Raw genomic sequence first — 12,109 nt, forward strand, 5'->3', positions numbered from 1 at the left:
GCTGAGCTCTGAGTAGGTAACAGAGTGGAGGGAGAGAGCAGGGGATACCCGGAGCTGGACCCAGAGGTGGCCGAGCCGGAGTGCAGGCCTATGGCTGCGGGGGTCGTGCATCTACTCGGTCCCTGGGGCAGAAGGCGGCAGCTCCTGGCTGGGCCCAGCCCGGAGCCTCCAGGCTGCCTCTCTGTGCCCCCGGCCTGGGCGAGGCTCTGTCCCGAGGTCCTGCGGAGATGCTCCAAGGGCTCCGGGCTGGGCCTAGAGGCACAAGCCAGACTTCCAGGCTCACACCCAGCTCTGGCTCTTCACTGGCCAGGCCTGCCTGGCTGGACCCCGGCACCCCCGCTGGGGTGGGCACCCCGAGCTGTTCCCTTTGGGGCCCTGCTGACCCCGGAGGCCCCTGGTCGGAGCATCTCCGGGTCATGGTGGAGCCTGTCAGTGGTGGTCTCACAGGACAGGCCCCAGGGCAGACGAGGGGGGATGGCAGGAGGACCTGTGCCCCTGGGGCAGGGTTGGCGAGGAGTGTGGGGTGGAAGGGATAGGGGCCTGCGTCCAGTGCTCAGCAGTCACCTGTGCGACCCTGTGAGGAGGGGCTGCCGGCCCCAACTCTCTATCCAAGTAAAAACATTAATTGGCTCCATCTGTGTTGGCCTGATGACTGATTAAATGACTAATCACGGAAGTCTTAATTAAACCCATTTTTCTCCGAGTGAGCAGGGGGGCGGGTTGTGCCGGCCAGGGCGCATCAGGCTCTGGCTGGCCGTGTGCTGAGCTGGCAAAGAGTAGTCATGGGCAAGGTCGTCCCCAAGGTGCTCACACACTGCCCGGCTGCCTGGTGGCATCTTGGCAGGTGGGGCTGCAGGTGGCTGCGTTGTCCTACCACAAAGCACGCATTTAGGATTTGAAGGGGGGGGAATGCCTCGTTTCAATGGAATTCTCATGAGTGGCTGGGCAATCTCACAGCCACATTTCCAAAATCGACTCCGTCTTTTGCAGCTGACACAATTTCACATCACTCAGGAACTGACAGGGCTCTGTGTCATGTTGTGAAACTCCGTGATGTGCCAGGAATGTCTCCGCGGGAACACAGCGAGGAACACACGTCCCGGGGACGAGCAGCAGACCCGGAGATGCCCCCACCATGGGCACAGGGAGGCAGCCTTGAGGCTCCTGGTTGGGTTCAGCCAGGAGCTGCCGCCCTCTGCCCCAGGAATGGAGTAGATGCGCTACCCCCGCAGCCATCTGCCCACCCGCCCAGTCTGGGTCCACACCGCGGGGCGCTCGGTCCACGTGCTGCCTCACCCCGCAGGAGCTGGTTGGCACTGGGGACTCGGGGACTGGAGCAGGCCCACCCGACCCCGGGCAGGCAGCGACTCAGGACCCAGACTCGGAGATGGTGGAGAAGACAGGGCCCCGATTCATGCCATTCCCTGGGGAAATGGAGTCAGATGCACCTCACCCCCTCTGGGACCCTGGGATCCCGCTCAAGACCCCAGCCAGCCCCTCCCCTGTCATCCACATGCAGGGCCCTCCCAGCCTGGGAATCAGCCAGGTGTGGCTGGGGTGGGGCCCTGTGTGGCCAGGGGCCCCAAGTTGGCTGAGGCTGGGCCCTTAGCCCCTGGCTGCACCTGCATGCCCCCTACCCTGGGCAGAAACCCGCCCCCCCCCCCAAAAAAAAACCCAGATGGTCAGGGCATGTACGCTGGAAGGCAGAAGCTGCTGGAAGCCCATTGGCGGCTAACCTACCTTCCCCTCCCCTCCATCACCAAAATGCACAAAGGTGATCCTTCTTAGACATTGAAGATGGTGCACAATTACGCTGAGAGTTGAGCAAGAGGCAAATGATTCCTCTGGAACGCTTTACCCTTCTTATGTAAATTAAAACCTCTGCCAGGCTCCGGAATTACAGGGTGGCGAGTCCCTCTTAATCTTTTTCAATCATTTCTATTGTGTGAGCCTCCTGGATGGTAATAATGGGCTGCTCCGTGGGCAAAGTGAGTGGATGAGCAAATGCGTGGTTTCCTGAGGCTTTGAGGGGTCACCAGGGAGATGCGGGCAGGCAAGGGCCCACACCTCACGGCTGACCAGTGGCAGGAGCCTCCGCGAGGCCCGTCCCTTCCCAGCAGCCCACCAGAAGCAGCCACCAGAAGCAGCCACCAGAAGGTGGCTCCCACCCCAGGGGAGGTTATGTGCCAGCACCTGGCCACTGAGAAGGCTCCCACAATCCTGAGGCTGAGGACTGGCCTTCTGCCCTTGGTCCCCACTTGGGTCACCCCAGGGGGGACGGCAGCCACCTGGACTCCCCACCACCCCAGCCTCCCTGACCTTGGGGTCTGACACCTAGAGACCCAGAGCAGCAAGCGGCTGGGGACTGACATTGAGGTCAGCCCAGTGGTCCCGCCATCCCACTGCCAGCAGGAGAGCTTGGACCCAGCCCGACTCCTGGGGCCACTTTGCACCCCTGGTCCCTGGTCCCTGGGAGGAGGCAGCGTGTGGTGAGGTTGTGGGTGTGGAAGCCATCTGGACACACCCCACCTTGCCCCCCGGAAATTGTTAACACTTTGGAAACCTTGGTCGGTGAAGACCAAGCTCTGGAGTCGCAGGGCTGTGAGAGGAAGCGGGTAGAGCCTGGGGTCTGGGGGTGGCAGTACCAGGGCCCAGGGCTCTGTGTCCCTGGGGTTGTTTTGGGCGCGGCCCCTTTGTCACCATGGGAGAGGCGGGGGGGCTGCCCCCTTCCAAACTTTGCCCCCCATGGCCCCTCCCTCCAGGGAGGGAGGTCTAGCCTGGGAGGCCAGCTGCAAACCCACAGACAGAAATGCAGAATCTTGGACTGGCTGGGATGCCTGGATGGCCTGACATGGTCTGGGGTGGGGGGACCCAGGATGGGAGCCTATGGGGCCCTGTTCCCCGTTACAGAAAGTGGGGTTGAATGGTGGCCTTCCCAAGAAGCCAAGGCATCTAGGAGATGGCGTCACAGCCCCATCAAGAGGGGAAGGTGGGGGCTGCATGCTCACTGGGGGCAGAAGGCCACAAGAGCTGCCTCCCTCCTCCCCCCACCCCATGGGTCTGTCCTCAAACAAGAGGGACCTGGCAGCTGGAGGCTTCACAGAGCATGGGGAGCACCTGGTTCCCTTGGCCCCATTCACGTGCATGTGGAGGCCAGCCCTCGCAAATGCCCTGACCACATACCCCAGACCTGGCGGTGTGGGGGGGGTCCTCAACGCAAACCAGACCAGGTGTGAAGTCCAGGGCCTCTGACCCAGCCTTGGCTGCTAGACAGGATGTTTTCTTAGGATTCCAGAAGGTGGGTTTTTGGAGGCAAGAGCCAGGTATAGGTGCTGGTGTGGGGAGTTGGTGCCCAAGCCAGAGTAAGGAGCCGGTGGGGGACATCGGGATGGCCATGCCCCCATAGCAGAGCTCGCAGGTGGCACTGGGCATATGCTGGGGGCCTTGGGTATGTTCGTGGCCCCCCACCACGAGACACCCAGGTGGAATAGGGGGCTTCGGGGCACAGAGCACCAGGGGCAGTGGGGTCTGAGAGAGGTGACTTGCCACATAGACCCTGTGACCAGGGTAAGGGAGGTGGCTCGGGGGAGCGTGCGCTCTGCAGCCACATGGGGCTTTGCACATCGATGCTCAGACCTGTGCCTGCAAACGGGACCCAGGGGCAGGGGCCCCCAGACCTCCCAGTGCCCCCAGACCTCTCCATGAAAATCATCTCTCCAGGCTTCCTGTGCGCAGAAGCCATCAGCTGGGCCACCCGGAGATTCAGCCTCCCAGGGGGAGGGGCAACAGCCCCCGTGAACCCCAGACGGGGGCAGGAGTGCGTCATGGCCACGTCACCAGCTCAGAAAGCTCATGCGCAGAGATGTGGAGCATTCCACACGCAAATGTGCCTTCCCAGGACTGCGACTCCCCCAGTACGAGGACCCAGGGGAGCCCCTCCCTCCCAGGACTGCAGACCCCCCCAGTATGAGCAGCCCCCCTCCGCAGGAGGCGCCTTCTGTTTGCTGAAAGGAGCCCGTCCAGCATTGCCGCCTGACATCAGGCCCGCGCTGCCCTATGTGTGTCCGCTTCTGGCTCTCACATGCGTTCCCGCCACCGAAACACTGGGTGAATGTGGTGTCTCCATGTTTAGCAGGATCTTGACAATGTTTTTTTAGGTCTGTGCTTCTCCAGTTATTGTGTAAAGCGGGCCTCATATTTAATTCACAAACCGTGACTCAGAACGACACAGAAGGGTGGCATCTTCCCCGGGAAACAGAGCGTCCCGGCTCTGCCTCATGAGTGGGATCAAAGGCTTGTCAGCCTGCCGACACGGTGCCAGCCTCCGGGTGTCCCGGCCCGGCCCACGCCCGCTGGCGTCAGCGATGAGCGATCTAATTGCGGGGACAGCGGCAGGCTCTGGAGGCTCAGGACGGACACCATGGGCCCTCTTCCTATTTCTACTGAATTTCTGATTTTCCCAGAGTTTTGTCGTTGGGTCAGTGCCCACAGGCTTCTGCTCTTGCGCGTGGCTCTTCCCACGGGTGCCTGGAGCTGGCGGTGCGGAGAGCGGTGCACCCCGGGTATGCTGGCCCTGACCCCCAGCACTGGTCAGGGGCCTACCCTTGCTGGCAGGCGGGCATCTGGGAAGTCCTGGCCCCTCCCTGCCCCGCCCAGGGCCTGGTGCTGCCCTGTCTCCAGACCGAGGGTTCCTGTCCTTCCAGAGCAGGTGATTCTTTAGGGGTCGGCACGTTGCGATGTTGGGAATTTCTGCTTCCAGCCCCAGGTCTGCTGTGCTCCAGGCTCCACCAGCAGAGGAGACCACAGGGGCCCAGGGGAGGGGTGTGTGTGTTCAGGCGCTGGTGGCTCCCAGGTGCTGGGGGAGCCTGGCGGGGAAGGGAGTTCACTCCCGCCTGAGCCTTGGGCCACAGGGCCTGGCAGGGGACATGCAGACGCCAGGAAAGATTTCTCTGGACCTCAGCCTTCCTCCTGGCAGGGCAGTGGGCTGGAAAGAGTGTGTGGCTGAGAGGTTGACGGAGTGCTGTCTCCTCGGCCCCCACAGGGCATGTGGCCCTTCCAGTGTGTCTGCTCTGCTGTAGGACCGGCCGCTACGGACCCCCGGCCTGTGGCGGGTGTGTGGCTGGCATGTGGTGACGAATGCTCTGCTTGCCTTCTGGGCCCCTCCTGGCTTCTGCACACATGTGAACAGTGTCCCTTGCTGCCCCTGCCAGCCCGTGGAGGAAGGACTGGCACGGCTCCCCCTGCTGCCCCATCATCTGAAGCAGGCCTCCCTGCTCTGCCCACCTCGGGTCTGAGTGAGTGCCCTAGCTCTGGCCACCCTGGACCAGGGCTGGGCTCTCGTGAAGCAGCCGGCCTGGTCTCCCCTGTTGTCCAGGCCACAGAAGTCCCTGCTGCCCCTGGGCATCCGACCTCTGCTTGCAAGTGCATACACCTGGGAGGCCCTACCTGCAGTCCGGCTGGGGGCAAGGTTATACCAAACCCGCAGACGCCCTGAGTCGGTGAGCCTCTCCTACCTGCTACCTCCTGGCAGGTCCTGCATGGTGGGCGTCGTCCTCCCGGGGCCCAGGCCACCTCTGGGCCTGCCGTCTGCTTTCTAGAAGGAGTGGTGAGGGAGGGCTCAGAGGGGCTCCCCCGCTACGGGCCTTGGGGCTGCACAGCATGCGGTGGGGGGGGCGCTGCGGGGCGGGTCTCACTGCCCCTACCTCACGGGGGTCGTTGAGGAAGAAGACAGGGCTGTACCCTGGTGGTGGGGGCCCCAAGCGGACGTCCGAGAATTGGGCGCAGCCTTGTTCCACTCGCTGGCAGTCCTCAGGACACTGGGGCTTGAGTCCCCAGGAAGAGGGAGAAGAATTTTCTCCTGAAAAGTGAAGAACGGAAAGACCTTTAAGCAGCGCAAGGCAAAGACGAGATTTCCGAGCCTCTGAAGTACTGCTTCTGCAGCTGAGCTGCCTGGGCCCCGGGTGGCCACGCTGACCTGGGGCCCTGGAGTCCTGCTGCCCAGAGTGCACACCTGCCATGTGGCAATCTCCAGGTGCATGGCTGGGCACCATGGTCCTGGCACTCCCCAGCAGGCCCTGGTACACACAGAGTGGGCTCTGTGTGGTGTATTTTGGGACCCACCAGAGGGCCTGGTAGGCTGAGTCTTTGGGGCTGGAAGGGTCCTGGGCACCCACACAGGGCCGGGCCGGGCCTCTCCACTTGGCACTGTATGCCTGGAAAAGGACATTTCCACTCCATGGCTTCTTGCTACAGGTGGCGTCAGGCTACAACTGGCAGCCACCAGCCCCCACAAGGGGCAACAGCCTCCAGAAGCCCCCCAAGTCCTCTGGCATCTAAGGATGGCAGTGGGCTGGGCTCAGCCCTGCAGCAGGTACTGCCTCTGTGTCCATCCCAGCTTTCATCATTCCTGCTCTCCTGGCACCCCCAGGTGTAAGGAGGACCAGCATTTCCTCCCAGAGATGCCCTCCCCAGGGTCTGCCCCCTGGCAGATGTAGCTGCGGCCTTGGCTGCCTCCTCCTCCTGTCCCATGCACAGAAAGCTGGCGGCTGAGATGAGTTAGTGAGTTTGCTGCAGGGTCACCAGGACTGCCCCAAACACGTGCATCACAGTCCACTATCCTGGGGAGCTGGGCTCCTGGCTCTCTTGATCTACCTCTGTCCTGAAGTCCCTGCCCCATGTTCACACCATCAGGGAGAGGCCACCGGCAGGAGCTAGTCAAACCTCAGGGAGGTGGCTGGACGGGGCCATGGGGACAGCCAGAGACAGGCAAGGCGGGCTGGATGCTCCTGCTAACAGAATCTGCGGTGGGGGGCGGGGCGGCCCTCATCCATGCGCTGGACGGGCCCAAGGACAGGAGGCACTAAGGTCCCTTCTCTGGAGACCAGCTTCTGCAGACAGGCCCCAGAAGTATTTCCAAATCACAGGGAGGGAATTATTTCTCTCAGAGGTATCTTCATTTCATCATTACAGCGCATTATAAGAAGTCAAGTCTGTCCTTCTGCAAGGACAGTCTTTAACTAATGCCCTTCTCTCCATTAGCTTTTGCTGTCCTCACGCTATTTATGTCCTTAGCAATGACTGGGGGCCGCGTGCTGATGGCATAATTTCTATTTCCGAGAGCAGGGACAGCTTCCAGTGGGCTCGGTGGAGCTGATTACCTCTGGATGATGAAGACTGCCCCCCCGCCCCCCAGCTCTGCACCCTAGCACCCCCGGCCAGATGACCGCAGGCGAGTGGGTCCCGGGTATGCCTCCGACAGCAACATGCCGTCTTCAGGGTGGGGGTAGACAGGGGACGTGCACACCCAGCCTGGAGTGTGTCATCTCCTTCAGCCCAGGGCCAAGCAGCTGCAGGCAGATCCTCAGAAATCTCTGGGCCTCTCCACTTGGCAAGGAGGAGTCGGGGTCCAGAGAGCAAGGGCGCTGCACACTGACCTCCATGCTTTGCCTGGTGGCACGAACGTCACGGAACTCAGCGGGGCCCACAGGCAGGGCAGCAAGGGGACAACCAGGTGCAGTTCAGTGAAAGCCCATCTTCCAGCCATAGGCTTGACATCTGCCATGACCTAGTGCAGGTCTCCCTCCACGCCTTCCACTGTCTGAGGACCAAAGGGACCTCGTCTTGTCCAAAGTGAGAGAAACCCAAAGCCATTGGCCCTAAACCGAAGCAGCTGCGTGTCTGCGGTGCGGGGCAGGGGGTCTTCTAGATTTGGCACCGGGGCCCCTTCCCTGCACACATGGGCCCCTTCTGCACAAGGGACAGGACCCTGTGGGGCTTACTCCCCTGTTAGCATTCTCAGATGTGACACCCAGACCTGCTGCCACCTTCCCAGGATGGGCACCTCTGGTATGTGGCCAGGACTGGGGCTCCCTCCCCAGCCAGCGCTCCTTCACCACCCTGTCCCCACCGCCCTGGGTCTTCAGAACACATCCCTGCTGCCACCCACTGGAGTCCCTCCCTCCCCGCCTACCCCCACTGGCTCCAGCACTTCCTGCTGGCGGTGCCCCCACCAGGCTCCTAAGTCTCCCTCTGGCCTGCCCTCCACAGGCATGGTCACAGCACTGTCCCTCACAGGAAGTCCACAGAGCACAAGCCAGCCTGGCCAAGCTCAACCCCTGCACGCTGGCCCCAGGGAGCTCTGAGCCCCCCAGGCCCAATTCCTGTTCTTGCAGGTCCACCCCCCATCTCACTTGCTCTACCAGCAACTGGGTGACACCTGACTCTGCCCCTCCCTTCACAATGTCCCTCTAGACCACCATCGTGGGGGCCAGCCTCACACCCAGCACACAGATACCCCCTGACCTCCTGGGTCCTGAGTGTGCGCCAAGCCCTGTGGCCACAGCACCTCCAGGTCTGGCTGCCCCTGCTACTCATTGCCCCTGGTCCTAGCTCACGACCCTGCTGCCACATGAGCCTCCGGGCCCTTGGCCCCTCTGGCCTCTGCTTACATCCTGACCCCGGGACATCATTGCAGGTGCCGTGTCCAGGCGGCCTACCCCTGCCACTGCTCACCTTGCTGCCACGGCGGCCACGTGTGCCCCCTGTTGGACTTGCAGGCAGGTGCCACCCACAGGATGTAAGAACACCTCCTGATAAGGGGCCACGCTGCAGAGACACCACCAGGCACACAAAACAGGCAGACGCAACCCCACTCCCAGCCACGGCCCTGGCCAGAGCACCACATTCTCTGGGATCCCACTGCCCTCCTGCACTTGGGCCCACAGGTCCCGAGGGAGCCACCGGGAGAAGTGAGTGTCCCATGATCCCCTCGTGCTCCCGAGGATACAGTGTTCTTGGCTGAGGGTCCCGCCTTGGCCTGCAGGGGCCCTGGAGCTGGTCTCGGCCACGCTGGGGGGTGCTCCCCAGCCTGGTTGGCCCACAAGGGAGCTCCCCCACCTTAGACACCAGACTTCATCTCTCAGGAGTTCTTTCCGAAGCCTTTATGTCAATTTTAATTATCAGCAAGATAAAGGTCACTGCTGCCTCTGGGACCGGTGTGGGGGGGTGAGGGCGACTCTTAACGGGAGGCTGCGCCGCGGGGAGATCAGTGCTTGACCTCTCTGGGAGGAAATGTCGATTAATTATCTTTTTACAGCCAACTCAATTAGACTCCCTAATCACCTGTGTAGGACACGGAGACAAAGGCGGAGCATCGGCGGGAGCAAACAAGCCTCACGCAGGCAGGGCCGCGACCGTCAAACGGCCGCCGTGGGCCCGGGCGGAGAGCCAGCCATGGGCTGGATGTTTTCTTCATTTAAGTGAAAAAAAAAAAAAAAAAAGTTATCGGCCCTAAGGGGCCGAGAGTCGTCTCATGTGGAGGTGACCAGACACACTGCATTAGGCTTTAGGGCAGACTCAATTAGCCAAGGAGCCGGTTGCTTCCCAAGGCAAAGCAGTCTGCAGGGCGAGGGGCTCCATGACCCAGAGGGAGAGGAGGCAGTGTGAGCATTGGGCAGGGCTGGGGGGGCCCCTTGGGCCCCTTCTCAGATGGCCCAGGTCACCACCGTGTGCCCCCTGCCCACCTGTCCATGTGTACAGTGGGGGCTGGCCCCACAGACCTCCAGATGTTGTCTTTGACTCGACCATGGGGCAGGGCCTGTGGCGCTTCCCCTGCCTCATGTCCACGCAGGCTACACCCTGGGTTGGGGGAGGCACCCGCGGAGCCAGTCCAGACACAGATGGTCCCCATGTGGGGCCCTAAGACCTGAGGCAGGGTTGGGTTCATAGTTTCATCCAGAGGTTTTCAAATTCAAGCATTTCCCAAGGAGCCTGTGTAAGAAGCAGGCTAGCAGGAAGCATGTGGCCCAGCCTGGCGGGGGCAGGGAGGGCGGGACGCAGGTGTTCAGGACCCCTGGCCCTGTGGCAGCAGGTCAGGACCCTGGGCCCCTTGGGTGGAGCTCGGCGGCACACACACCACGAGGCCACAGCACTGTACTCATGGGGAGCCTGCTGCCTGCCTTCCCCTCCCTTTATTGAAGCGTGAAAAATGGACTTGACACAAAGCCACTGTCCCTGTTGGCCCAAGTCCTTTCTGGATGCGCAGAAAATAAAGGACGCACTGCCCTGTCCTCTCCTATGCTTGTGTTCTTCTGAAGGGGGCCGTAAGTTCTGTGCCAAGTGGCTAAAGCATCCTCTCTCCCCAGATCTTCCTGCTACCCTGGGGGCACGCCACTGTTTCCAGACTCCCTCCTGGAGCTATACTGAGCTGGAATGCCACACGGGATGTGAAGGGGAGGGGATTCTGCTGGCAACCCCGGGATGGGGGCACTGATGTGGGGTCTTCCATGAGCCCATCATGGACATCCCCCTACTCCTCACCTTTAGAAGGTCCCCTGGCCAGGCTATTTGTACCAAGGGGTCAGGGTGAGGCTGGGCCACCCCTGGGATGACCGATGGAGACACCAGCCCCAGAGGGCTGAGGCGGGCAGCCTACCACCCACACAGGGTGACTCCCCGCAAGGGGCTGCTTCTCATCTTGCAGGCAGCTCATCCAGAAAGCAGCAGCCCATCTGGGCAAGGAGCAGGGTGGAGCAGGCGACCAGGCCCTAGGCACGGCCCTGGGATGCGGGGTCTGGGCACTGCAGCTGACCTCAGGATGTGCTGGTGTGGGTGTGGCTGCGTGAGGCACTCCTCGCAGGTGGCGAGCTGTGTACTTACTCAGAAGCTTCCCCTGTAGCCCTTGGGCCACCTGGACGGTGTGTGTCCTGGGAGGGCTGGCCGAGGGTAGCTCTGTGTACCTCAGCCCCCGGGGGCTCTCAGGACAGGCCTGTGCAGAGGCCTCGAGGCCACAAAGGGCTGCCTGCAGGCGGTCAGCAGGTGGTGCGGGGCCCTTCGCTGGGGCTGACCCAGAGGTTGGAGGTCTCCTGACTTGGCAACACGCCTTGCCTTCTGAGAGGGATGGAGTTGGCCTGTGGCTGAGGCTATGCTTCTAGCAAAAGAGAGCTCCCTGCGTGCATCCTTCTGGGAAAGGATGAGGGTACCTGTCGTGTCTCTAGGAGCAGAATAGGAGCTGCTGAGCGGCCCGGGAGAGAGAGAACCATGGGCCAACGGCCTGTACCAGAAGGAGGTAGCTGGGTCTACGGCCTCCAGTCACATGACCGGGGCGTAAGCACACACTTGCACACGCACCCTACATGGGAAACATGCACATAGGTGCACACAGTCTGCACATAAGGGCACACACAGAAACATTCCTATGGGTCGCTTCATGATACACACTCAGTGGGGCGAGGACTCATCTGGCATGTGGGCTCCCACATGAATGTGCATGCCTGGCCCATCCCCTCTGTCCCAGGACAGATCCCCAGCTGCTCATCTGGCTGACTCTGCCCAGCATGGGGGCCTGCCCACCCACCACTGCCCAGGACAGCAACGCCAAACAGGCCCCTTCTCGGAACCTTCCCCAGGTCAAGGTTCTTGCCCTCCTGAGTCTCCTGCGCATGCCCCTACCGGCTGGGGCAGGGGCCTGACCCGAGCACTGTACCTGCGCCCTGTGGACAGAGAGTCACAGGCAGCAATATGGTGACAAGAAGAAGGCCAGAGGCTCCAGACTCGGGGTGAGACACAGGAGTAGCCCAGAAGGGCAAACAGGGCTCTGACCATCGCAAACCAGGAGCCCCTGCTGGTAGGTCCTAGGAGGGAGGAGAGTGGCACAGGGGCAGCTGGCCAGGTGGGATGTGTCCCCTCCCCTTCGTGGCTAAACCTGAGACAGATCAGGACACAATGAAGTCTCCATCCCTGCCTGGCCTGGGCTTGTCCAGTGGACTGCCTAAATCCCCCAGGTCATGGGGAAGGGGCCCACCTCGCCCCTGCGGTGTGAGCATGGAGACTGCCTTGGGGGCCACCCCCTGGGCCCCCTGGGATAGGCCTCGGAGGCCATAGCCAGGGTGAGAGAGAAGTCTGAGCAGGCTCTGTACTGCAGGAGGCACTTCTGCACCCAGTTCTGGAGCCGAGTTTGCTCTCCCAGGAGCAGCCATCCCAAGGCACATCTACAGGGGCATGGGCTTGCTACCCTGCGAGAGCTCGGCACTAGCACAGCCTGATGAATGTCCGGGCCTGTCTGCCGCCCTCTTTTCTCTCCAGGGTACCCCACACATCTGCTCTTGGGGCC

At 62.0% G+C, this 12,109-nt stretch overlaps 1 protein-coding gene across 8 annotated transcripts in view; it reads right to left on the bottom strand.

Moving 5' to 3' along the window:
* MORN1 (MORN repeat containing 1) overlaps positions 1-12,109 on the bottom strand; it is a 52,244-nt gene that overhangs the window by 8,322 nt on the left and 31,813 nt on the right. For 2 of the 8 annotated variants that reach the window (XM_041770607.1, XM_041770605.1), the window contains exons 11-13: positions 5,703-5,857; positions 5,514-5,593; positions 4,710-5,170 (exon numbers count right to left, since the gene is read on the bottom strand). In XM_041770607.1, the coding sequence (XP_041626541.1) occupies positions 4,957-5,170; positions 5,514-5,593; positions 5,703-5,857 (449 nt within the window). In that variant the 3' untranslated portion in view covers positions 4,710-4,956. Of the gene's footprint in view, positions 1-4,691; positions 5,594-5,702; positions 5,858-12,109 lie in introns of those variants that run through there. The other 6 variants (XM_041770608.1, XM_041770612.1, XM_041770606.1 and 3 more) reach the window with 6 other exon arrangements.

The sequence above is a fragment of the Vulpes lagopus genome, chromosome 10 (assembly GCF_018345385.1).
Source record: "Vulpes lagopus strain Blue_001 chromosome 10, ASM1834538v1, whole genome shotgun sequence".
NCBI classification, from domain to species: Eukaryota; Metazoa; Chordata; class Mammalia; order Carnivora; family Canidae; genus Vulpes; species Vulpes lagopus.